The sequence below is a fragment of the Callorhinchus milii genome, unplaced genomic scaffold (genome assembly GCF_018977255.1).
Source record: "Callorhinchus milii isolate IMCB2004 unplaced genomic scaffold, IMCB_Cmil_1.0 Scaffold4, whole genome shotgun sequence".
NCBI lineage: Eukaryota > Metazoa > Chordata > Chondrichthyes > Chimaeriformes > Callorhinchidae > Callorhinchus > Callorhinchus milii.
This window is the reverse complement of record NW_024704745.1, coordinates 11,489,998-11,516,643: the sequence shown is the minus strand read 5'-3', so window position 1 is coordinate 11,516,643 and position 26,646 is coordinate 11,489,998. Positions and strand designations below refer to the sequence as shown.

General features: G+C 40.1%; 2 protein-coding genes across 3 annotated transcripts in view; one reads left to right on the top strand and one right to left on the bottom strand.

Moving 5' to 3' along the window:
* Nucleotides 1–339: 339 nt before the first annotated feature.
* LOC103180156 (cytosolic Fe-S cluster assembly factor NUBP2) lies at nt 340–14,681 on the bottom strand. 2 transcript variants are annotated; one of them, XM_007895840.2, is made up of 10 exons: nt 14,382–14,681; nt 12,531–12,594; nt 10,595–10,678; nt 8,818–8,891; nt 8,110–8,213; nt 6,113–6,204; nt 3,770–3,829; nt 3,146–3,240; nt 1,919–2,029; nt 340–687 (listed from the first exon to the last, which is right to left on the bottom strand). In XM_007895840.2, the coding sequence occupies exons 1-10, from the start codon at nt 14,439–14,441 to the stop codon at nt 481–483; spliced, it is 951 nt and encodes a 316-aa protein (XP_007894031.1). In that variant the 5' UTR covers nt 14,442–14,681; the 3' UTR covers nt 340–480. The 2 variants fall into 2 exon arrangements, with proteins under 2 accessions (XP_007894031.1, XP_007894032.1); XM_007895841.2 differs by having other exon boundaries at nt 8,830–8,891.
* Nucleotides 14,682–19,080: 4,399 nt separating this feature from the next.
* cd247 (CD247 molecule) overlaps nt 19,081–26,646 on the top strand; it is a 56,148-nt gene continuing 48,582 nt past the window's right edge. The window contains exon 1 of the mRNA XM_007895837.2: nt 19,081–19,232. Within this exon, the coding sequence (XP_007894028.1) occupies nt 19,175–19,232 (58 nt within the window). The 5' untranslated portion in view covers nt 19,081–19,174. The remainder of the gene's footprint in view (nt 19,233–26,646) is intronic.

The following is a 26,646-nucleotide window of genomic DNA, read 5'->3' as shown; positions in this document are numbered from 1 at the left end:
TAACAACCAGGTTTCTACTTAATGCAAGGTAAACTGAGGAGTGTGGAGTAAGGAAACTTGTCTAAGGTTTTGCCTTGCCCAGGAAAAAAATACATCAGGACTGACCTTTGTATTTTTGCAAGCGAATAATAATCCCATAAATAATAATAATCTTTCATTTTTTATGAACTCCTGTAATGTTGAAAGGTCTCTTGCTGAAAGTGTAGTGACTGTGTACTTGCAGGCAAATTCCTGCAGCTTGAAGTGACGTACTTGTGGTTCTCAGACAGAGTCCCTATTTGCGTAACTCGGATTCCTAAAGAAATTCCGTAAAGAAATGCCACACATCAAGCGCCAATCTTACCTTGTATACGTTGATTTAATTCAACTTAAATCGTTAACATGTGTACTAGTACAGAACACCTCTGTGTTAATCTCTGAACGTTACTTAGGACTCAGAAGAATGTTACAGGCTAACTATAATCCACTACGCTGTCCAAGTCACTTTTCCAGCTGTTTCATCAAGCACTCAGCCAGCTGTATCAGTGCAATAGCCGCTGGTGAATGCTGAAACTCCTGAATAATACTCTGACCATCCTCACAGCTCTGAGAGAGGGAGACGTCCACTGGAATCCTGCCCAGAAAGGGAATGCTGCGTTCTGTAGCAAATCTCTCTGCACCTCTAGATGAAAACAGATCTGTGGTCTCCTGAGAAAGATTTAGAAAAATAGAATATGGTTTTCCTTTGAGGATTACAATAAAAGGAGTACAAATGAAAGAGCGGACACTGGAAAGACACTCTCAAGCTGAAAATCAAATTGAAGGACCGAGTTGGGTCATGAGACTGCAACGCAAGTAACTTTTCAGTTACCCAATTCAGAGATTAGCATTCAACCTTTAGCTTTGCTGGTGATTAAGTTAATGAGTGACAGACTGCAGTTGTTTCAAGTGGAATCCATACATATACAAATTAATGCCGAGAAGTGGACATACTCAACTTTCCTGGCGATCACTAAGTGGGTGAATATCTCTAGGTTCAGTAATGCATGTTTCAAATCTGGGGATTGAAATTTCTAGTGTTCTTAGCATAAGACCATTGCCTTAAAATTTAGTATCTTGCAGCAGTATGGAAACAGTTTCAAATTCAGTTTTCATTTGGAGGCCAATTTTTCATTGAACTGTGGAAAGTCAGCTTCCATAAAACATTATGGGAATTTTGGAAAACAAGCGCAACTGTTTAGACAACGGTTTTATTGCTAAGAACATGAGGGCTTTCAGCCTCTGGACAGTGAATGTCAACTGCCTATTACAATGATTGGGATCATCATCATCCAGTCTAAGATTGGGTAACTTGGTACAAACTACAGATCAGACATGAATTTCTCTGCCATACATGTCTCTGGATACAGTACAATAATATTAATAATAAAACAATATTCCTTGCATTTGATACAGCACTTCATCACATCAAAACATCTCAAAGCACTTCACAGTAACTGCTGTTAAGTGACTGTATATTTTATAGGTGAGATTCAATTTGCACACAGCAATGTCCCACAAACAGCCAGGAGATAAATGATTAATTGAGAGGATTGTTGACCAGGACACTGGGGAAATAGTGCCTTTTCTTTTTGAAAAGTGCCATGGATTCCTTAACGTCCACTTGAAGAGAGAGACAAGATCTCCATTTAGCATTTTACTTGGAGGAAGTCACTCTGACAATGTAGCGCTCCATCAACCCTGTACTGGAGTATCAGCCTAGACCATGAGCTCAAATGAGTTCAAAGTCCCTACACGGGACCTACACCCAAAAGAAAATTCTGACACATTGCCAAGAGCTACAAACTGAGCCAAGCTGACACCTTAAGTTACATGGCCACACGCAATCTCTGAGAACAGTTTAACAGTTAAACAGGTTTAGGGGATATAGAACACTAACCTGACAGCATGGACATACAAATCCAGACATATTTTCCACCAGACCTATAATTCTCAGCCCCATCTTCCTGCAGAAGCTGATCTCCCTGCATACAGTACTGAGAGCCACAGCCTGAGAGAAAGCGAGAGAGAGAGAAATAAACCACACATTAGCTAATATCAGTTAATATTCCTGTTTTGTCCCTCCCTATTCCTGACTCTTTACAAACTCTTAACACTGGGCAAATTGAGCGAGAGAAATAAAATGGGTTGGCCTTCCATTCCAATGAAAGGTTTTGGGTCATCCTCCTGACATGAAAGGCTCTTTATAAAATGTTAACTTGTGTTATATTTTTTGCACAGTAACAATAATCAATAAATCGTGGGGGTTTGCAGCACAGGATTCTGAACACGTTCGTTCCTAGATTAAGGAATGAGGTTAAAATGTGTTTTGACTTGTTGCTTCCCTGACTTCGGATTAATGGGCAACTTCCAAAGCGAGAGCCACTGTCCTGAGTTCCTGTTCGGTGGATAATAATAATCCTTGCATTTGATATAGCGCCTTATCACGTCTTTGAGACGTCTCAAAGCACTTTGTAGAATATACTGTAAAGTAAATTGATTGTATATTTTGTGGGCGAAACGCAACAGCCAATTGCACATAAGTGTCCCACATCAGTTGTGGATTGAGTGGCCAAATTATTATCATTTATTTATTTTATCCACTGTTTGAAAAGGCAGCGTTAACTTGTATTATATTTCAAGTTCTGCTTTACAGGAGATGGGTTTAGTTACATTGTTCACTGGTAAAACATTGAAAAGCTGCATCGAGAGATCCAAAACGTCAATGGTGACCAGCTACAAATAAGTCAAGAGTTCAGCAATATGATCGCTGTTTACTGCTTCCGCATGTCATTTAAGAGGAAGCAATAGAAAAGTATGCAAGGGAGTAAAGAGTGGGTGGGGATTACTGTGATGTATAAATACCAGCACAAACTGTCTGGGCCGAATGGCACATGCTGTACAATCTACATAAATTTATATAAATCACCCTTGTCTTGTCTCAAAATTGAAGATGATGTGGAATTTTGGAAAATTGTTAAACTTTGTCGTAATTTGGAAGCTGCTTTTTCAGTAGTTCTCCTCCTTCCTACTCCTCCCTCCTACCCCACTCCCCCCCCACACGCCCATCCCACCCCTCCCCAGCCCAACCAACCACCATCCACAGCAGCACATTCTCTGTGTGTACCTGTGGGCTGGTGACAATAACAGCCCCATCTAACTTCACTTCCTGCAAGCCCTGGATTGCTGTTAGATGTTCATCACTGCTTCCAGGTGGGGTATCTTGAGCAAGGGAGGTAAGCAGTGTTAACGCTGACTACCACAAACTGCTCTAGGTGTCTTATCAGTCCTAACAGTCAGAATGACAGATATCAATGTACTGAACGGGAAAAGACTATTATAATAATAATATTCCTTGCATTTGATGTAGTGCCTTATCACGTCTTCAAAACGTCTCAAAGTGCTTCACAGGATATACTTTAAAGTATCGTGACTGTGTATTTTGTGGGCCCACTATTTAATACTAATCATAGTCCTTACACTTGGTGTGATCGGTAGGACTAACCGGACTTGTGCATTCTGTGAAAAAGATTAACTACAAAACTAATGCTACAATGTTGTTTGCAAGTGTGGTCTATCATTTTAACAAGCGTGCTATTGTAGTGGGATTTGAAAATATTACCAGGAGCTTCTTTTATATTGGTGGAGTAAACTAGTTTGCAAGTGGAGTAAAATAGGCTGAAGAATGTGAAACAACAAAAACGTGAATATTGCCTTTTATGAATTTTAGATTTCAAGATAGTAAACATACCAAACAGAAGAAAGTCTAGCCTTCCCCAGAAAGTGTCCTTCAGAAATCGTCTGATTATAGCTACAATTAGGAGAGAATAGTGATAAAATGTTAACCCTTACATTTGATATAGCACCTTTCACTTCAGGAAGGACATCTCAAAGCGCTTCACAAGAAATACTATAAATTATGGTGAGTTTGTATTTTTAGGCGAATGCAGCAGTCAATGTCCAAATGTGCCTCAAAGAGTTATGAAGTGAGCAACCAGTTTTATCTGGGGGATTGTTGACTAGGACAGCGGGATAAACTCCCTTCTCTTTTCCAATAGTGGCAATAGGATCTTTAACTTCACCTGAACAGACAGACTGGACCTGCGTTTAATGTCTCACCCCAAGGACGGCACCTCCAACAACGCAGAGCAACTCCCTCCGCTGTATTGGAGCCTCATTCTGGTCTATGAGCACATCCAGCAAAACTTTAAAGCTTTAAGTGAGCTTTTTCACAAACAGTGGGGTTTCTTTCAGCTCACGGTTTTTAAAGACCGCAAATTCAGGTTGCAGGAAACTCATAGTATCTCTAGACCCTCAGACAGGGGCTATGTAGGGCTCAGTCTTGCTTACAGTGTCACTTTGCTTTCCTTAGGCATATCTTCTAGATCATCTCCTTACACTCAGAACAGCATGTTGGCAGGATAACACAAACACTTCTTTTTAATCTCACCCCCAAAACTCTGCCTCTTTGCATATCAATTCTGATCTGATTGCAACGAGGCACCCACGTGAAATCTCGGTTTAGTGTTGTGTACTGGTTGGCAACTCTACAGATTGGCCTCATAAATTAATCTAAATGGGATAGGATTACTAGAAGGAGTAGTGGCTAAAGACTATTGGGCTCAGGCCCACATACAACATTGTATCTGCTATTATTCATCAGGGTCAAAGCTACCTTGGCAATAGCTCAAGCACTTTGTATGGTCATTGTACCTCTTATACCCCACCCAATCAGTTTCCTGCTTACTTCTTTCATTAGATAGTTTTCATCCTTAATGCCGTTGTACAAAAATGTTTCACAGGACCTTAATAAGTCCATACCTACGAGTTTCACAGACTGTATGAACCAGCTCAGTTCACCAGCTCACAAGATCGGTTCAGATGAAGAAGTCTGTTTTGGCTCATCTGATCTATCCCCTGCAGAACACACACCTTTACTGTCCTGCCATCACAGCATCAAGCTGTGTTTTAAATGAGCCAGGGTCCTGCCTTCAACCACCCTTCCTGACAACCTGTTCCAGTCATTGATTACTTTCTGTCTGTCCTGAAATTGCCCTTTACAACTCTAAACCCATGTCCTCTTGTTCTACAATCTTGGTGCATCTTAAAGTATTGTTCTGGGTTTGCTTTTTCAATCCATTTAAAATGCAATACAAATGGTCAACTGGCTCCTCATCCTGCATTCTCTGGTTTGGCTGGTAACCAATAACAATAATCCTTGCATTTGATATAATGCCTGATCACGTCCTCGAGACATCACAAACGCTTCACTGTAAAGTGAATTGACTGCATATTTTGTGGGTGAAACAAGGTAGCCATATGCACACAACAGTGTCCCACAAACAGTCGTGGTTTGAAGTGACCAGGTTATTATTATTAAACCCTTTAGTCTCACTATTTTCCATTCTTTCCCTTGCTCTCCAGCTAAGGAAAATAAGAGAATGCTGATTTGGAGGTGGTTGCTCAGATTTTGTATTTGTAGCCACTTACTTCTCTCCTGAAGTTGTTTTTGTTGCTGTTGAGCTTTCAAATGTAATTACAAACAAAAGGAGTTGAAAATTGCAAGGCTGACATGTTAATTATCAAATTTTTCCGACAACCTGCTTTGTATTGATTCGCTATTTGACAACATCCTTCTCCATTATTATTATTATTTTTATTCTCTATTGATTCTGCAGTCACTTGTCCAGTCTTTCAGTGCTGAAGCATTCTCAGTAAGGGAACTTGCATTTTGAAAAGAAGGGAGCTCAAATCTCTATGGTAAGAGATTTTAAAACTCAATTATAGGTTGAAATGTAGAAAAAGGTTATGCAACTTTACCGCTTGCATATTTATTACAGGGAAAGCATGAGTTGCTCCTAACAACATGGCGTGACTGCCAGACTCATTAGACTTCAGCAGCTGGGGACTGTGATGGACATTGAGGTGTGTGAGTCTAACTGGATCCAGTTGTTACCTGTGCTCATTCACAAGGCATCAATATTTTGAGTGACAAGAGGTGATCTCCGTGTACAAATTATGAAGACCCTCTGACACGCTGAAGTATAGCAAGCAGTACTAGAGCTGTTTAATGAATAATTTATCAGTCTTCTACCTGTCTTTCTGGGACCCCTCCAAATCACAGCCGAATCCTTGTTCCCCATCAAAGAACCCACAGACATCACTTTGACAGAGTTGTGAGGAGAGCTGAAACAAAGGATCTGATTTAATGATGAGCAATGTTATTTTTCTTCTGCTTTACCACTCACACACATATTTTATAAGACTCTTTTACATATATTTCTGAGATGCAGACGTGTCTCCTTCCCCTTTGTAGTTCTCTCTCTTCCGCCCCCACCACCACCAAGCTTGGGCTCCCAGTCAGTTGCGTTAAGCACTCTAAGACTCCTTCTACATGAAATATATAAATGTAAAGACTAACGTGACATATAAAACACTCTTAAAGCGTCTACTTCATGTCCTCCAACTGCTCTGCCAAACCATGAGTGAGAGGGACAGTGGGCTGCCAGCCAGTCTGCCCACACACTCTAAACATATCTTGATATTGGGTAAAATCATTCACTCAGTGCAGCGAATCTTGCTCAATGTATCCCGTTGGGTAGGTCCTTTTTCCATATCCTTTTTGGTCACATGAGTGGGTGTCTGACACAACCAGAAATCTATCATTTTGCTTAAGAGTCTCCAAACCAAACTACCAAGAGAGCCACATATGTATGGTTTCTGTTTGTATGGAGTGCTTATGCTATCTATCACTCCGCCTTGCCCCTTCCTTTCCCATCTTCGGGTCGCGCCTCAAGACCTTCCTTTTCGACCATGCCTATGGTCACGTCCCCCTCCCCTCGGCTCAGCGTTGTGCCACTCTCAAGTGCTCTGGGCTGTTACCCTGCATGAGGTGCGCTATATAAATGCAAGTTCTTGTTGTTGTTAATCTCTCCTCAGAAGAATGCACCAAAGCTTCGAGAATTTAGGCACTGGTTAACAAGAGCCAAGACTTGGGGTCTCTGTAGTGTGCAACTGGGTACTGCTGCAGGTTAACCAACTCAAATCCCATAGCTTGACATTGTTAAACTTTCCTAGTTGCTTGTCCAGCTAGGATCACCATATATTCTAGAGATTCAGCTTGCAGTGTTAATAAGTAGAATTCAAGCCTCCATAATCTTTTCCCCATAACCTACATTTGCATAGAGATAAACTTCACAAGCTCGCTTTCATATTTTCAAAGCAAGCAAAGAAAAAGGCAAATAGGAGACACAGGAGAATTTTAGTTAAACGCTGATAAACATGTGGAACAACTACCAGCCAGGTGTTGGAACGCATAAACCACAGAGGGTTTCAAAGAGGCAAAACAGTTCCTGTCAACTAAATGTATTCAGTGTTCGTAGATTTAAAGGTAGATTTATTGAAGGAATTGTGCAGGAAATAGGTTGTGTACCTTGGATCCAAACAGTGTGTGTGGGTCTGTGTATTTGTGTTGCTTATGGACAGGTATTTGAAAAATAAAAACAGGTATTTAGACGCGATCTCCCCACAAATACAGATACACCCACGTGCCTGCCAGCGCTGGCTGGATCCCTGCACCAGTTTTCAGCATAACACAGCGAAAACCCAGGTCTCTGTGGTGAACCAAAAAGCTTCTGCAGAAAAGTATAAGAAACTACGAACGAGAAATTCCAACCAGGTATTTGATTCATTCTGTTTAAGCAGCATCTCAGAGCATCCATGAGTTTGGTAATTTGATGAATTCAGTCTTAACTTTGAACTTTTTCTGTTAAATCAAGACTGTTTAAGAACTTGCAGGATTCTGGATGCTCTGAAATGCTCCATAAACAAAATAAATTAGACCCAGGTGGAATTTCACCCCCTATTTTCGATTAAACAATAGAAACTGTTCAAATGCTTATTTTGGAATCATAACAAAAAAATCAATTTCTTATATAAAAGAAATTGGTCTGACACATGCGGAAACCCTTCACCATGCTTAAGAGTATAATTATATATTATTATATTAAAAAAATTTCAAGCAGAAAAGGAGATTGAAAGAAAACCAGTATGGAAGAAAATTGTTTCTATTTGATTCAGTGACAAACCTACGTCAGCGGCTGCCAGCCATACGGAGTGTGAATTACTCTTTGCTCCTGTATGTTCAGCAACCTGGGGATACTAGGACCACAGATATCTAGGTCACAGATGGCCACCTGAAAATGGAGTAACATCACATTTCAGTGCGATCGCTGCAAGTGTTACAAAGCAGAACATGGCAAGTAAGTGATTTTGTAGGCAAACAATGCGCTAGTTTGCCTACAAAATCACAGTTGTTACACTTTACTGTAAATATTACGAAGAGCTTCGAGATGTGAAAGGTGCTACATCAAGTGCAAGGATCCAGAATAACGCTGGGTGGTAACAAGTAAGTGCATTTGGCTCCACTGGTGCTAACTCTTCTGGAGGAACTCTGAAGCCAACTCTCAATGTGGGACATCAGCAGGATCTGCGAGAGCAGAGCAACACTGCCGCCTTCATTTTAGCAGTTTAGTAGGAGTTTTATTGCTCCTGGGGACTAATTAATGCCTGAAGTAAGAGAGTGCTCTCTCACATGGCTTAGATTCTGCTTTTAAGAATCACAGCGGAGGGGAAGGGGAACAAACATCAAACAAGTTTTTAAAAAGATCAAAATAAAAATTGCAAGAAATGTGAAGGGGTTGTCTAATATATACGGAGGAATAAATGGGACTGACACTTGTCCCCATCCACACAGCCTCAGATTTGGGGCATTTAAAAATGCTTTGAGAGAACTTTCACCTTTTTTTTTACCTTGTGGTTCAGTTTGGCCAGAGCCATGCTGAGTCCTGCTGCCACACTTGATTTTCCCACACCTGAATGAAATAAAAGCAAAGAAATATGAGGGTTACAATTGGAGCATTTCAAGAAAATGGTCCCTAAAAGTAGTTGAGATGTTTTGTTATAAAAACCTACAAGATTTTACATTAATATATAACCATTATTATATATTAATTATATATTAATTAATATATAAGCATTAATAAGAAAAGAATATTGATGCACATTGGGCACTTCAGCTATCCCAATATAAACTGTGCTTATCCAATTGGGAAGGTCTGAACTTGTTAATGTTAAGCATTGTTTCCTGACGCAATGAGACAGCTATAGACAACTCTCTCCTACACATGGCTCTTATGGATGACCTAGACTCTGTTCTGGGACCTGAAGATGTAGTTGAACCACTATACAATTGTAATGGCATGTAATGTTACTATTACAACAACAAAATTACATTTGAAAAGTGCCTTTCACGTCGGGAGGACATCCCAAGGCACTGGACAGACAGAGCAATGGACCCGAGCTGGGGGTCGGGGTGGGGGAGGGTGGAGACCAGGCGGGGCAGCAAGGAGATCTAAAGCACAGTCGAAGAGGAAGGTCTTGAGATGGGTCTTGAAAGTGGCAAGGGAGGGGGCAAGGCAGAGGGACTGGGGGATAGAGTTCCAGAGGGTGGGGGCAGAGTGGTAGAAGGCCTGCCTGCCGATAATGGGGTGAGCAAGGTGGGGGACGTGAAGCAGGCCAGAGCTGAGCGGAGGGAGCAAACAGAATGGTAGGGGGTTTGGAGGTCGGAGAGGTAGGGGGAGCAAGACCATGGAGGGCTTTGAAGGTGAGGAGCAGGATCTTGAACTGTATTCTCTGTGTAATGCGAAGCCAGTGGAGTTGGGCGGGGATGGGGGTGATAGGGTTGCGGAGCCTAGTGCGGGAGAGGACATGGGCTGCAGAGTTCCGGATGATCTGCAAACTGTGGAGGGATGGGTTGGGAAGGCCGACAAGCAATGAGTTTGCATAGTCGAGCCTCAATGTAATGAAGGCATGTATGAGGGTTTCAGCGGCCTGCGGTGTGAGACAGTGACTAAGGAAATAGACACAGGACTGAACCTTAATATACCACTTAAAATGGATAAACTTTGGGGGGTATGAGAGTTAAACTTAATGACATCGGTTTGGGATGGGGATAACATGGAGGTGTAACAGGGCTGAAGCATTAACCTGTTAAGGATATTTTAACATCATTGATCTTAATATGACAGACTGCAAAGTCTATGTGGGTGTAAAGCCAAGACCAGATGTGGTGAAAAATGTGATACTTCATAATGGTTTTGTCGGCAAAGTCACAATTAGAGAATTTATCTTGAAATGTCACATTTTTCAATTCCATACCAGTGAGAAGAAAGATTCAAGTAACAGTGAATAAAGTGAAAAGGTAAAGCACAACGAAAATGACTTTTGTTTCTCTCATGAAGATGCTGAGTCTGGATCCTGACTGTTGAAATCGAAAGAGGCACAAACATTGTTAAATATTAGCACTGAATCTAATGCAAGTGGAGTGGGCTGTCAAAGGAAAATCTCACCCAGCACGGTGTAAAGACTAGCAAACCCCACTTCAATAACTATTGCCACGAACGGTTATTCGAAATAAAATTTAATGCAAAAAAAAAAGAACTTAAACTGAACACTTCACTTACATGGTGTGGACCATGTCATTCAATCACCAAATACTCTCAGAAATTCTCCTCACCTCCTTTTCCAGACATGATTATAATCTTGTGTTTGATGGCATTCATGCGGCAGTTAATAACTTCCTGTTCAGGGTCTCGACCTCCTGAGAGTAGAGAAGAAAACACTTTATGTTGGCATTTCAAAAAAAAGTCTTAAGCTGTGTGTTTTTTTGTCACTTTGCTGGAAAAAAATTGCTTCTTCTATTATGCCCTTATTGTGTCTAACCTTTCGCAGTCGGGATTGTCAAAACCTGCAGACATCTCCAAAGATGTAACGTTTAATGTAATGCTTTAACTGATAGAGAAATGATATGTTGTGCTGAAGAACCATAGGCTCCAATCGTAAACTGCATCTCAGGAAAAAAAACAGAACTGTGTACATGGATTTTATATCCCCCCCCCCCAGTTATTTGTGGAAGAAATTCATATAATTGAAGAAAATTGTGAAATCTTTTCATCTGTAAAGATTTATGCCACTGACGGATGATTTCCGTTGAGATGAAACCCTGATAGCACACTGATGGAATACAATTATTAATTGGATTCTAAAGATCTATCCACACACACTGTGAGCTTCAAGCTCAATTGTCTGATTTGCTTCTTGGAAATTGGGTTTGGTAAATAGAGGTATGGAGAAAAGGCTGGGAAATGGGTTATTATTATTATTTAAAAGATCTGCTGTGATTTAATAGCAGGCTCAATGGGCTGAATGACACCCTGTCCCTATATTCTTAAATAAAGGGAGGGGGCGTCTTATCATACACCAGTGGCCAGTGTTCAGGATTTCTCCAGATGTTTGTCATCTGAGTTTCTGTTTATACTGCACTTGCGGGTGCTGATTGGCTGTCACAATTTACTGCCAGATGCAAGGTATAAATGCAGCATTAGACAGACTTCGAAACAGACTAATAATAATAATAATAATCCTTGTCATTTGATATAGCACCTTATCACATCTTCAAGATGTCTCAAAGCGCTTCACAGAATATACTGTAAAGTGAATTGACTATATTTTATGGGCGAAATACAGCAGCCAATTGCGCACAGCAGTGTCCCACAAACAGTCGTGGATTGAGTGACCAATTTATTATTATATTTTAAGGAATTATTACCCCTCGAAAAGCCAATTGAACAGCAACCGGGTTTCAAACTTACTGCTAGGCTAGCAGAGGCATGTGGAGTAAGGAAACTTGACCAACATTTCACCTTGCTGAGAATTGAACCTGGGTCTCGCGCTTGCAAGACGAGTGCTCTAACCACTGCACTGCAGGAGCTCATTGGGTAATGGATCTTATTTTTGCACCATTTCTTAAACAGGTTGCCCTTAATAAGGATTACAACTCGTGCCATTAGAGCTTCCTTCTGGTAAACGGAAGCTCGGTCATTTTGAGCAGCGGGAATCCCACTCATTTCACAGGGAACTGGGGATGAAAACATACGTTCAGCATACCCTCAGCTCCAGAGGGTACATTCGCTATTACTTACGAGCACTCAGAAATCATTAGCATGAAAGCAACAATTTTGGTCAGATTATTGGGGTGGTGGGGGGAGAGGGACAGAGAGGGCTGCTCCTGATCAATATCCATTTACTCTCCTATAAGGTGTGATGTTATCAACATTGTCTTAGGACGGGATCAGGCTCAGCTGCGATTCCATTCACTGATGCTCGCACATGGAGAACGACCATCATTGGGCGCTGGAGAGATGCCGATGTAAGTCAGACTGTACTGGAACACAAGTCTGCGCCTCTGGGAGAAAATCTGGGAAAAATCTGTATTTTTTTTGTGTAACCTCTTCTGGGAAGCAAAGGTTTGTGTGTGTGTGTGTCTGCATGTGCGTGGAACGAGTGCTTTAGGGAATGATGGAATGTGTACAGGTGGAAGGTTGGAGCAATGGCTCACCTCGGTGACTGGATAAAGACAAAAAGTGACATCTTCTACATCAATAGTTTCTCACCTATTTGCTGACACAGAGCTTGGCCAGGACATCCCTGGCAGACTGACCCAAACCCTGCAAGACGCTGAAACAGAAAAGTGCAGGTTAAATTTGAACGGCATAATTTACGATGATTCTCTTCACTACGCTTACAAGTTAGTCGCACTCACTCATACACACGTTTAATGCAATTTCAAATCATAATTTCAAATGATAGACAATTACATTATAATGAAATTATACACACCTTATAACATTGCATTATATTTATTCATCAACGTACTGGGTCAAATTTACTAACCTTACCAAACAGAGTAGAGTAGCTCTTACACCACATCAATAAATTTGCTACATTGAGGAAATGGACCGTAATAGCATTCAATAAAGCCTCCTGTTGAAATTAAGCTGTACAAGAAAGATTTGAATGATGAAGAGTCTTCGGCTCATTTCGTCTCATTTTCCACAGTTCTGATCTTCTTTTCCTCTTGTAGCTTTAAGCTGTTCCTTAATTGAGTCCAATGTTCTTTTCCCTATGATTCTCTCCGGTAATCTGTCATCATTTCGCCCCCAAAATACAGTCAATTCACTTTACAGTATATTCTGTGAAGCGCTTTGAAACGTCTCGAAGACGTGATAAGACGCTATATCAAATTCAAGGATTATTATTATCATCCGTTTAAAGAACTGCTTTTTAGATTCTGTTCTAAAATTACCCTTCACAACCCTGAATCTATGCTCTCTTGTTCTACTGTCTCAGTATATTTAAAAATATTGTTTGTGACTGATTTTATCTTGTTAAACATCTTACATTCCTCTATAAGGTCCCTTCTCAGACACTTCTTTTCTACACTGAAAAATATAGTCATTCTTCATTGCTTATTCCTCTCTGATCAGCCTCGTTTCTTTGTGCTACATCTGGGGCTTGGGCAGCCCCAATATGATGGGGTGGCCAGAACTAGCATGAAGTTTGTCTCTGATGAGACCTGAGCAGAGCACAGTGCATTCTGAACGTGACTTCTGGGGATGTGAACTCAATTAATCTGGCAATGGAGCCTGTCATCCCGTCACCTTTATTTATAACTGCCTCAAACTGGCTGGACATGGTGAGCAATGAGCAATTAATGCCCCTAGGTCTCTTAACAGTAGCTTTTAAACTGGAAGCAGGAAATGAGAATTTGGAATTATTCGGCCTCATCACAACAACAAAATTACATTTGTAAAGCGCCTTTTACGTCAGGAGGACGTCCCAACACGTTGAACAGTCGGGCATCAGTACCCGAGGATGGGGGGGGGGGGTGCAGGGTTGGGATGAGGAAGGGCAGAGAGGTAGGAGAGCAGCTGAAGACGCGGTCAAAAAGGAGGGTCCTGAGTCGTGCCTTAAAGGAGACAAGGGAGGGAGCAAGGGGAAGGGATTGTGGGATGGAGTTCCAAAGGGTGGAGGCAGAGAAGCTGAAAGTCCGGCCACTGATGGTAGGACGGGTCAGGCAGGAGACATGGAGCAGGCCAGAGCCTGCTGAATGGAAGGAGTGGACAGGTTGATTGGGGTTAGCAGGTTAACAACAGAAATAATAATAATAATCCTTGCATTTGACAGAGTGTCTTATGACATCATTGAGACGTCTCAAAATGCTTTACAGAATATACTGTAACATGGCCAGAGTCTAATAATATACCCAGGAATATACAGCCAGAGACACAGCACTATACCACTGGTTGCTTTCGGGGACAACTTCAGTGAGTGAGTCTGCCTGTGATGTGTATGAAGTGCTAGATATAAAATGGACATTTAATTGTCCCTCTTTGTAATCTTAACCTTAATCTAACACCTTTGTAATGAAACATACAAAAAAGATACTTTTACTTATATCTCACCGGTTCCGGGCAGCTTGCCGTGTCTCCTGTCACCTTTAGGGTGGAAGCCTGATCAGCCATATCTTCAAATTTCTAACCCTCCTGTGCCATGTAACGCAGACCAGCGCTGTTTCACTTGAAGAAAGTGCAACTCTCACAAAATAAAGAGGTGCATTGGGAGAACAGATAGCTTCTTTAGACTTCACCCTTCTTCTTAACCAGTGCGGGCTGTCACGAGCTTCCAGGCCAGTTTGACTGATTTTTCAGGGCATCTTGTGTTGACATTTGGTTTATCTCCTGATGTAACTCCGGGTCCAGCCCCCAGCAAATAACACAAATAAAAGAGCCGGGCTGAACGTTGCGGACTTTAACCTTTACCCACTACAGATGACGCAATAATTCCACCCTATGGATGAGACTTTAAAAGGGTTCTTCCTTTTGAAACAGTGGAAGGAGATAACAGTGCAAAGAAAAAAGAAAGAATTATGATTGGTGCATTACTAGAAAGCTGCTACTTCATTTTCAGCAAGTGTTTGTATGAAAAATAAAAGATATGCAATGAGTCATCAACACCCACAACAGCAACAACAATAAATTGCACTTATATAAGGTCTTTCACATTTGGATGATGTCCCAAGGTGCTGGACAGTCAAGGATTTCCACCCAAGTTGGGGTTTGGAATCAAGAGGGGTCAAGGGCAAGAGTGTAGGGTGGGAGAATGCAGTACTTGAGCAGCGTTGGATAGTTGGAAGGCTGTATTGCTCTTCAGATGATTTGTTATGATGAGACAATTTCTGGCTGCTCCAATGCTAATGATACACAAGAAAAATAACATCACAGCATATATTCGGCACCTAGTCAAAAATAGCAAAGGTGATGGAGGAAATGGAGAGAGAACACAAGAGAAAGGCCTGAACGTGCAAATGGAAATTTCTGATCGAAAGAGTTCCAGAAATTTAAAGATAGTAATTTGTACTCCTCCAAATTACTGTGCATAAATTATCCCCTAGGCATAAATAAATGGAGGAAGCAATCGGTGCTGGTGTATTATACAATTTGTCACTGAATACTGGAAGATAGGATCCAGCCTTCAATTCTCTGCGTGCTCACTGAGTTCCCAAGCCAAAGATGGACCTCCGGGGTATGGCAAGGCAATGCATTGAAGATGGAGATAAGGAGCAGCAGCAAACCAGCCCATGTCACTCTCACACATACTTCATAGCGTTTGGTTATAGAATAGCATTTGCAGAGTGCTGGGAGCTAGAATGCAATCTCATCTGTCTCCTTCCCTGTGGATTCCTTTCACCTGAAACGTGAGATAAGGTTAGTCCATTGTAATCAGTTCTGCACACCCTCTGTTTTATAATGCATAACAACAGTGAAGTAAATGAAGTCTGGCTGTGGTGCTGCTGCCTGTGGAAGATAAGATTTTTCGGACTGTGCTCTGTGAAGGTTACCCCTTCTTAATATGCAAGGCAGATTTTCGTAAGAAAACTCCATTGCAAGATTGATTCAATCATTACTAGAATTAGCCAAAACATTTAAATATTAAAAGTTGCAATTTGTAATTAATGGATTTCCTAATTAAGAAATCCCATCATGGGCTAGGGGGCCAAATGGCCTGTGTGTGTGCATTATCGTTCCATGTAATTCATCATACTGCATTAATCTGAGCCTTGACTCATTACAGTGAATGGAAGTAAATTATACTCATCTCACTGTGACTCAAGTGCATCCTGCTCCGAAAATAGATCAAATTGGAGCGGTATTCCTGAAAAATCGACTTTGAGACTTCCTGATCTCTTCAATTCAAACAAAACCCAATGCGAAAAGTCCCCAGATTCACCCCATTTTACGAGGTGGTAATTTGAACCTTTAGTACACATGTGTGGAATGTCAGAATAAGTAGATGCTTGGTGAAGCAGGAGCAATAAAGGTTTGCAATTCAGGTCATGCACTGAAAAAGATGGTAACTGCTGGTAAGATAATGGCAAAACTGTCAGATATTTAGATGTGAGAGAAGAGATGGGTATTCAGCCAGACAGCTGAATGTCCTGTAGTGGAGTCCTGTAGCTCAGTGGTTAGAGCACTCGCCTTGCAAGCGAGACACCTGAGTTCAATTCCAGGCCGGGCGAAACCTTGGGCAAGTTTCCTTACTCCACACGCCTAATAATAATCCCTCCAAAACGAAACAATAATAAATTGTTCATTTTCAATCCACGACTGTTTGTGGGACACTGCTGTGTGCAATTGGCTGCCGCGTTTCACCCACAAATATTCGGTCAATTCACTTTACAGTCTATTCTGTGAAGTGCTTTGAGATGTCGAGAAGACGTGAAAAGCACTATATCAAATGCAAGGATTATTTCATGAGGAAAAGAGAAAGGAGTTTTTTTCCTGTGTGCTGGACAACAAATAAAATTAATCATTCGCTTCATCGTTGATTATGGGCCATTGCTATGAGCAAATTGGCCACAGCGTTCATCTACAACATATACAGTCACAACACTTTACAGTAAATCCTGTCAACCCCATTGAAACATCGTCCCAACATGAAAGGAGCTATGCCAAATGCAAGGATTAGTGTTTTTACTGCACAAGAAGCAGAGGGCAACCAAGTTATTCAAGCATATCTTGAATTTGTGTCCTTCCCAGCCTAGGGGAGCTGAGACCAATTCTGCCACCTGAACCAGGAAGCACTTCTTTACCCAGAAGGTAAGTAACAATGGGAGCGGGTTACCAGGCAGAGCGGGTGAGGCTGGGATACTGGACTCATTTAATAAGCAGCTTGATGCTGTGGTTCGAGGACGGCAGGATGGGTATACTGGAAGGATGAGATCAAAAGGTCCGGAGGAGTTTCTTCACCAGAACCTCTCTTGTAATACTGTGACTTTCAAAACAGTACAGTATCACTTTCTGGTTCAGGTGACAGAAAGTGTCCCAAAATATATATGACCGTCCCTCCCTTTTGCAAGAATCCCATCTAGCCAAAGGTGGCCGAACTTTTAGTCCACTCTCTGAAACTCCACATCAGAGTCTCTCTGCTCGCCCCTCCCTCCACCACTTTTAAAGCCAGTTTTAAGACTGTCTTTGACTATGCTTTTGGTCATCTTTGTTTCCCTGCGCCCCCAGGCCTGGGTGCCCAGTCAGTCATGTAAATTGTTTGAGACACTTCCCCACATGAAAGGCGCTATATAAATGGAAATTGTAGTGCGTTATTCAAGTAAAATTGGAAGTACGTGCACTGTCAGCCATGCTGTCAGAAATGAGTGAGCAGTGACCTTGTTTAACATGCACCAGATTACAGAGAGGCAAACTCAAGGTTGCTGCAGCTGTCACATTGAACAAGAAGTGCAAATTCAAGGTGCTTGTTGTGGAATTTGATTAGGAATTCTGGAAATTATAGACCAGTTAGTGCAACATCTGCAGTGGGAAATTGCCTGGCTGATTCATACAGGATTGTGACCAAAACACTGTACATCTTGAACATGGCATATCACGTGCCTTATTACATTGTCGAGACGTCTCAAAGCGCTTCATAGGATTTTACGATGAAGTGTAGTTTGTACACTTCCAGGGAAATGAGTTTAATTGGTTTGGCAATGTAGGTCAGCTTGCCATTATTTGTAACCTCCTCACCCTGTTTTGACTTGGTGAACAAAGAATCAGCTCTCACTTCAGTTGGTTGTTTCCTGTCCAAGGAGTACATGAGGTTTCTATTATCAGTTCACATATATATGTGACATACAGTGTCATGCACTGCATTTAACTGTACTGAACTTCATTTTCCAGTAATCAACCCTGGTACACACTCTTTGTAAACATTGACAGACTGCTTCTAAATTGGTGCTATCTGAAAATGTAATTACCATTCACTGATCACTTATGTGCACCAAGGAACAGAAAGGTTCCCATCAATACATCGAGGTGCCACACTCGATATATTACTTCCTTCCCATCTCAGCCTAGTTCCCCTTATGACTCCTCTCTGCAACTTAAACAGATGGACGAAGAAATGATAGATTTTAAAGTAAATAAAGGTAAAGTGAAACACATTCAAGCAGGGACAATAAAATACCTAAATAAAAAGGTTTCCATTAGTAACTTTTAAAAAAAGATTTGGAGGCAATTACTCACAACATTTACAGAGTGAAATAAATAAACATAATCAAATACTAGGATGTAATTTGACAGCATTTGAATATAGGCCAAAACAAGCTATTATAACCTTGTTGAAGTTGCATGTAGAATATTGAGTGTAATTAGTGTATCAGTGAGTGTATCACTGTTGAAATTGCATTTAGAATATTGATTGTAGTTTTGGCCGATCTATCTTCAAAAGGACATTGATGCACTCGGGGACGGTTTGACAAGAGCAACATAGATAATTACTTAGTTTATTGGAAATTGAGAATAATTTGTGCGTGAATTAAATATTGAACATGGGGAGAAAAAACTAATGTTATTGGATTAAAATGGGTGAAATTATACATGGAAAAAACACTGGGAATTTAGGGAAAAAAACGAATACCAATTTAACAAGTTGGTTTAACAATTTGGCTTAACAATTTAACAAGTTGGTTTTATTTGTTTAAAAGTTGAACAATATAGTTTCACTGAAAGAAAATGAAGTCATAACTTTAAACAGCTTCTTTTAACAAGAGATCACCGCAGACAGAGAGGCATGTAGGGATGTATGTCAGCTCAAATGTTTAGCCACTTCCTGATACGCACAACAGAAGGCAAGTCACATTGCAGTGTGAGGACCAAAGGGCCTGAGTGGATACAAGCAAGGGAAGAACAGAGAGAAAAAAATGAAATTAAAGAGGATTTGCTCCGTAATAATCTTGGCCCTAGAGTTCCACCTCACTGGTAAGAATTCCATTTTATTTGCCAAATGTAAAATTATAGCAGCTAACATTTACGATTCAAAAGGTAGAAGAGTTGTCTGTGGTTGTAGCATAAGGAAATTGCCTAACATGTGTGCAACACTTTATGAACTCTGCGATTGTTAGATTATGGCATATCTTCATTATCCCGGTTTAGTCTGGTGCAATATTATGACAACTTATTATGTCAGTCTAATAAGGAAGGAACATTTTTCAGAACAGAGTGGCTGAAAAACACAACTGTGCCCAATGTAAAATGATCTGATCACAGATGGTAAAACTTCAACAACTGAGTTTTAATAAGGAAACAATCTATCTGGGTTCACTCGGACTCATTCAATTATTTATTTCCCCTGGATCTTATTTGTAGTCCCCGTCATAGAAGCAACCTGTTGAGTTAACCTGATGTTTGTTAAGAAGGACCAAAAATAAAGAGTTTCATTCAGAATCCAAGATGGATATCATCTGGGATTTAATCCCACTCAGGAAAATTTGTCTTTTTCTTCTTAAAACTGGTCAAAATTTTAATCCCTAAAATCCTCATACATCGAAACCAGCCCAAACACATAAAAAAAAGCTAATTGGTTTGTCCAGTTGTAAACCTGACATTAGCTTAAGAGCTTTTGGAATTCAACTTGTAAAATTATCTTGTAATTTTTAAGGCAATCGCTGTTAGTCATAAAACAGATTTAGTTTACGCATCTGGATATTATTTGGGTTGCGAATACAGCCAATTTGGCCAAATGAGAAAAACCTGTAATGGACAAGCATCCACACTCCAACAATTGCTAGACCATTCAATATCTGGTTAATCAGGGACAAAGAGCCTTGCATTATTCACATCTAAATCTGGCACTTTATCTTTCTCTCAAAAACAAATTCTTTCCTGATCACAGACGGGCTGCGTCCAGTTTTGTAAAGTTCATATGCACAAATGGACTTGGCTACCAAAATGGCAACAGTGGAGCGAGCTAGTCGAGAGGTCTGCAGGCCTAATGATTTGTGGGGTTTGTATCTTTGACACAATTTAAGAAGTGTTATAGAAGAAGGAGGCAATAATCCAACACGAGAATATATTTCTTGTTTTTCTTATCAATTACCTTGGACGTTCATGACTCCAGACTTTTTTTTTCCTCAAACATACAACCATCAGTAAAAATAAACCACCATTTTCTTTGGAGCAATTCAGTTATACCGGGCAGGAATAGTGGATTTACATGTAGAAAGAGCTTATTTTATTTTTTAAAAGGCTACCACCAACATAGAGGAACATACATTTTGTCACATCATGCATTGTGATGAGACACCACTCATTTTTAGTTACAGTATTATTTGAGTGCTATTATTTTAAAAGGCAAGCTTTAAAAACGTAAAAGTTTCTGAACTTTTAGTGAATATGTGGCAGTCTAGATTTATATTCTGAAAATAAAGAGAGAAACGACTCTTGATCGGTTAATGTGACAATATTGTCAGTGTTACAAAATGGCAGAAGCTCTTATTGCCCTGACTATTATCGAAGTGTTGCGTGTCTAAGATGACACTAGGTAGAAAGACTATACCAGTGTTTTCAAACGTGTCTGAGATGCGTTGTATGAATATCTGGAATAAATTCTGTAAATTAGAGAAGATGCTCATCCTTTGGCCCCAGTTAGTTTGACTCATACCTGTCCCACACCAAGGACTTTGTCTCTATGATCGTGGAATTTCAAGTAAAAGTTGGCAAAGAAGTTAATGTTCGAAACTGACAGAGGATTTTCTGACTTGGAAGATTACAGAGCAGCATTTAATCTGAATTCAGACAGAAACACACAGAGTTTTTAAATGGAAGGTTGAGGCAATGAACATTGTTTCTTCTCCTGACCGTTTCGGCCACTGTTATTTACTTCAGCAAGTTTAGTTCAAATGCATAAAAACCATACCGGCGAAAATTTGGGCATTTTTCACGTAACATGCATGGTTTGCATGAAATTCAAATACTAGACATTCAAACAAGCTGTTCCTGTTGTAATAATCCTTTGCTTACGATATCAGGATGGCTTAGGCTGGGGGAAAAAAAAACTTTAAAAATTCTAATGCAGGGGTAACATTTATTTATACAGACATTATTGCAGGTTCCCCTCCCCCCCCCATCTCCACAGGTCTTAAATTTATACAATATCTGAATAAAATTGGAAGTAACATACATCTGTGATGGGGAGAATGGGAGAGTTAATAGGCTGTCCATGTTGTGGCATAATACTTCACATTGAAAATGCTCCTGGCTAATGTATAAATAACACAGGAGTTAGGCAGGTTGCGCACCTCTGTGAATGTGAAATCTGCACATTTGATTTCAATACAGTACATTGAGTTAGAACAATAATTCTTTTGCTGGGGAATTGAGACTGTTTAGGCAACAAATACATTGCAGCAATACGAACAGACACAAAGCAAAATGCAAGAACACAGGAGGGAAAGAATATCTAACTAAACAAGAGATTTGACATAGAAATTAGATGTAATATATTCAGTTTCTGTATTGGGTCTTGGCTCCAAAAAATAATATACCTTTGTAGGATAAGCAATTTTTTAAAAAACTGGCTGTTTGTTTTTACATGGGCTCCATTTTTATAACGGTTTGATTCCCAGGCTGATTTATTTATTTAATAACAACAATAACCCTTGCATTTGCTATGGCGCCTTATCACGTCTTCGAGATGTCTCAAAGCGCTTCACAGAATATACCGTAAAGTGAATTGATTATATTTTGTGGGCAAAACACAGCAGCTAATTGTGCACAGCAGTGTCCCACAAGCAGTTGTGGATTGAGTGACCAATTTATTATTTTTTTTGAAGGAATTATTAACCCCAAAAAAGCCAATTGACAACCGGGTTTCATACTTACTGCTAGGTTAACAGAGGGATGTGGAGTAAGGAAACTTGCCCAAAATTGCGCCCTGCCGCGAATCGAACCTAGGTCTCAAGCTTGCAAGGTTTAAGTGACCAATTTATTATTATTTAAAGGAATTATTGTTCCTTATTTACAAATTGAGGATAAAGGAAATCTATGTGCAGCGAATGCGCAGTCTTTATAAAACAAAGAGTTAAATAGTACAATACACAGTATGTGGATTCATTTCTTTATAGCACATTCCCTTTCCCCAATTAGATAACATCTCTTGTATTCAGTCTTGTGAATTGATGCATTTTACTTGTAGTTCATTATAATTCTAATCTCCTGCCTGTCAATTGCAGATGTTCACAACGCTTTCTCTCTCTCATTCTCATTGGGAGATTTAAGCAACATTTCCATAACAGTACAGCAGCAGATAAGACAAGAACTGACTGACATATTTATCGTAAAATGGTTTATCTCAAAGCTTTTCAAAGAGAAATATTGCTTCGCTAGGTGCTGTCATGTCACGCACCTTTTAGCACTGGTACACCAAGGGCAGCAATAACTGAATCTGCATCTATTGTGACTGAGTCTTTATTAAACAGGTAGGATTCTCTTACAGGAATCACTTTTGATGCATAGTACTATCCACCGTTATGTCTCACCCATTCCACCACTGATATAAAATGTTGGAGAATTCACTATGAACACCAACTTAACCCAGCATGGAAGCGACCTAACAGGTCAGAGCTGACAGTGACCCAATTCATGTTCAGCTGACTTCTAATGACAATATATGGGAAGTCTTTGGCAGAGAATAGCCAAGTTTCCCTATACTTTACCACAGAACTGGAGAATTGTATGCTGCAGTAGGAGGCCGTTTAGCCCATTCTTTCTCTTTGCTGATTAACTCTTACAGTCTTACACACCTTTATTAAGTTCTTTTTTTCTTTCCTGCAACAGTCTTGTCTCATTGGTGACTGTGAGGTTTGCTGGTATTTTGGGTGTGAGTGAGCCACAGGGGCTCTGCTGCAGGATTGAAAAAAATATAATATAATAATCGTTGCATTTGACCTAATCACTTTGTCAGGATGTCTCAAAGAGCTTTGCAGGATTTTCTATAAAGGGATGTTGCTGTGCGTATTTTGTGGGCGAATGGATAGAACAGCAAACTTAAGAGAGACCGTCTCTAGATACTGCGAATGTATCAATACAGGGATAGAATTTTGCATTACCAAAGTTGCAAACCAGTATAAGTCAATACAGTTCCATAAAGATCAAGTAGTCCTAAGCAACATCTTTCTTCAGCACTGATGTCAGGAATACTTTACCACCATCAAATGACGGGTCATTCACTTGTACCTCCCTTGGTGTGCTCCTGACTTCAATCATTCCACCTGGGGATTTACCACATGGACCCCAGGCACTTTCCCGCAGGAAAGGAAGAGGAAAAAAAAGTATAAGAACGTATAGTTGTCTTAAAGCTATCGGTCTTATAAAGCTAACGCCCAAGTTGGACGGCAGGTGGAAAGTGACCAGTTCCGCTGGTGTTCTGCTCCGAGACTGCAATACCAAATAAAAGCATAATATTGCAATATCAAAGCTACTCAAAATGTCAGGAATACCTTTTTAAACTGTAATATTAACTTTAGCCCACTGAAAAGGATACAAAAACACATTTCGAATAAAAAGAAAGCATTTTAAACCTTGGTTCGTAATAATATTAATTTGCATTTATATAGCACCTTTTACATAAAATAAACATCTCAAAGCAATTTACTTATCCTATCATTCCTTTGAATGTTTCCTTCTTTTATTTCCTCACTGTCCTTATTAAAATATTTGGATTATTTTATGAGGATTCTTTCTCCAAACTGTTCTAAATCGATCTTCTACTTTTCTTCCAATTTTCACAACCTGATTCAAAGGTTGAAGCAACTTTGCCTTACAAAAAACAATTTAAAATCTGGCCTTCCACTTAACCGGGAGATTGTCAGGATTCCAATGTAGAGGTCAATCGCTGACCAGGAACTGAAGGAGAAACTCAGGAGTAGAGGGACCGAGCATGTAAATTCACATCATGTGTGTGGCAACCAGGGGAACATTATGGTCTTACAGAACGTTACATCAGTGCTGCCCTAAGAATTAATAGAGCTCTTTCAATTAATCTATGGTTGTGGGAGAAATCAGCCTCTAAAGAACATTCACTTGCTTTCGCTCTATTTCACTGTATGGAAGGGGGGGGGAAAAAAAACATTGGATCGCATCTCTAGTGACATAGTATAAACTATACAGGCCCAGAAACAAGGTGAGGCAACACATCTGGTGAGAGCCTTGGGTGATGGGAGGTGAGGTGTAAATGGCCTCTGTGCTTGATCCCAAGTCCCACTGAATCACATCATTAGTTGACGCACGAGAGATGTTCCTCTTTATTCAATAGAACTCTGGTTATCACCTTTCAAGTCCCACAGGAGAAAGGGAAAATATTTAGTGGCTCTCATAATTCAAATCAGAAGGTATTGCAGAGCCTAGACTGTTTTTTTTTAATACAACCTTCCACTTCGCGAGCACGTGTTAAAACGCTTCACGCAGTTGTCCGGGAGCCTGAGGTGGAGGGAGCTGGGGAGGAGGGAGGGAAAAAAGGTATAGAAATCAATCAAAAAGGTATGAAGGCAGAGAGTGGGTAAGATCGATGGACTCTGGGATGGAGTTCCAGAGAGCAGGAACAGAAATGGCTGAAGCCTCTTCCCCATTGATGGTGGGATCAATATTAAGGAAGAAACAATTAAAAATATTTTGTGGAAACAGAATTGATTGTTGAACAAACTGAAATGCAAGAAGAAGGCTCAAGGAGCAGATTTGTCTTTGAAAGTTAGCAGGAATATAACTTCTGTACAAGTTGTTCAGCGCCTTGGGACGTCCTCCCGACGTGAAAGGCGCTAATCAAATGTAATCTTTGCTGTTGTCGTCCTCACTGTTAATAAGAGTCTGTAGAGCACCGAAACAGGCCATTTTGGCTCAACTAGTCTATGCTGTTGTATACACTCCACATAAGCCTTCAACCACCTTAGTCCCCTCTATTTCCTTCGGGTGTGCATCGTGTTTCCTCTTAAATGCGTTGAACCACAGTTCTTATATTCAATTTGGCAGCAATACCTGAAATAAAAATTGGTCCATGGCTGTTTATGGGACATTGCTGTGCGCAAATCTGCTGCTGAGTTTGGCCCACAAATACTAAGTCACTCCATTTCACAGTAATTCTTGTGAAGCGCTTTGAGACATCATTCTGACATGATAAGGCACTATATCAAACGTAAGGATTATTATCTAAATTTGGAAGCCAATTGCAGAATGACAGAGGGACAGAGGGGGACAGATTTCAAAATTAGGATTGAATTTAAGAATCTTTCAAAATCCTGGACAATCTTCTTCAGTTTTGGGGCAATGGGGCTAAGACCCAGAGAAATGTTGGGCTTTTGCTGAAACTCTCCTGTCCTATTCAATTTGCCCCTTATAAATAAACGTTTGCTTTTAGTTACATGTACAGGATAGTTGCCATTGGTAACTTATTTACACATTTTACCTTTTTACTTCATTAACTGGGTGCTGATAAGAAGAGGATTTCTGTTTGTACTTTATGCTTCTCTTCCATGTTCCTATTTATTTTAATAGCTGCCTTGACATACATAAGATTAACATTCAGTGCACATTAGTACACTGGGCGCTTCTCTATTACGCACTTAGAGCAGAGTTATATTATTATTAATAATAAAATTAAATTATTCCTTTTGATATAGTTCCTTTCACATTGGGAAGACATCTCGAAGTGCTTCGCAGGATTTACTGTAAAATGTAGTAACTGTGTTTTGTAGGGAAATACCGCATTCAATTGTACACACTTTAGTAAATACAGCCCAACTATCTGGAGAAGATTAACTTCTCCTCAGTGGAAACATTTGTTAATTTAATACAAAAAATTATCCTTGCGTTTGATGTAGCCCCTTATCGTATCTTCGAGATAAATAATAAAATAATCCTTGCATTTGATATAGCGCTTTTCACGTCTTCTCGACGTCTCAAAGCGTTTCACAGGATAGACTGTAAAGTGAATTGACTGCATATTTTGTGGATGAAAGTTTAAGACAGGTTTCCTAAGCAATTGATTACCAATAGGTGATAGAAAATGTATCTGAACAGAAGAATAAAAAGAAAGTTAACAGTACAATCCATTTTTATAGCACGTTTCACATCAGGAATTTAATCTGTACTTTGTTTATTGTAATTGAGCAAGTATGAGAGTGAGTACATATTGCTTTGGTTTTGTATTATTTCATCTCAGTTATGTTAAGGCTGGAATGTGCTGGGAAATCAATTTTATATGCTGGCCAAAACCATGTTTACATCGATGGACAAGTTAGCTGCTAAAATATAGGAATTGATACAGTGGAAATTGGTGGCTCAAATCTAATTGTCTGACTGATAATTATCTTTCAGAGCTGATTTGGGATGTCACTGGTTTTAT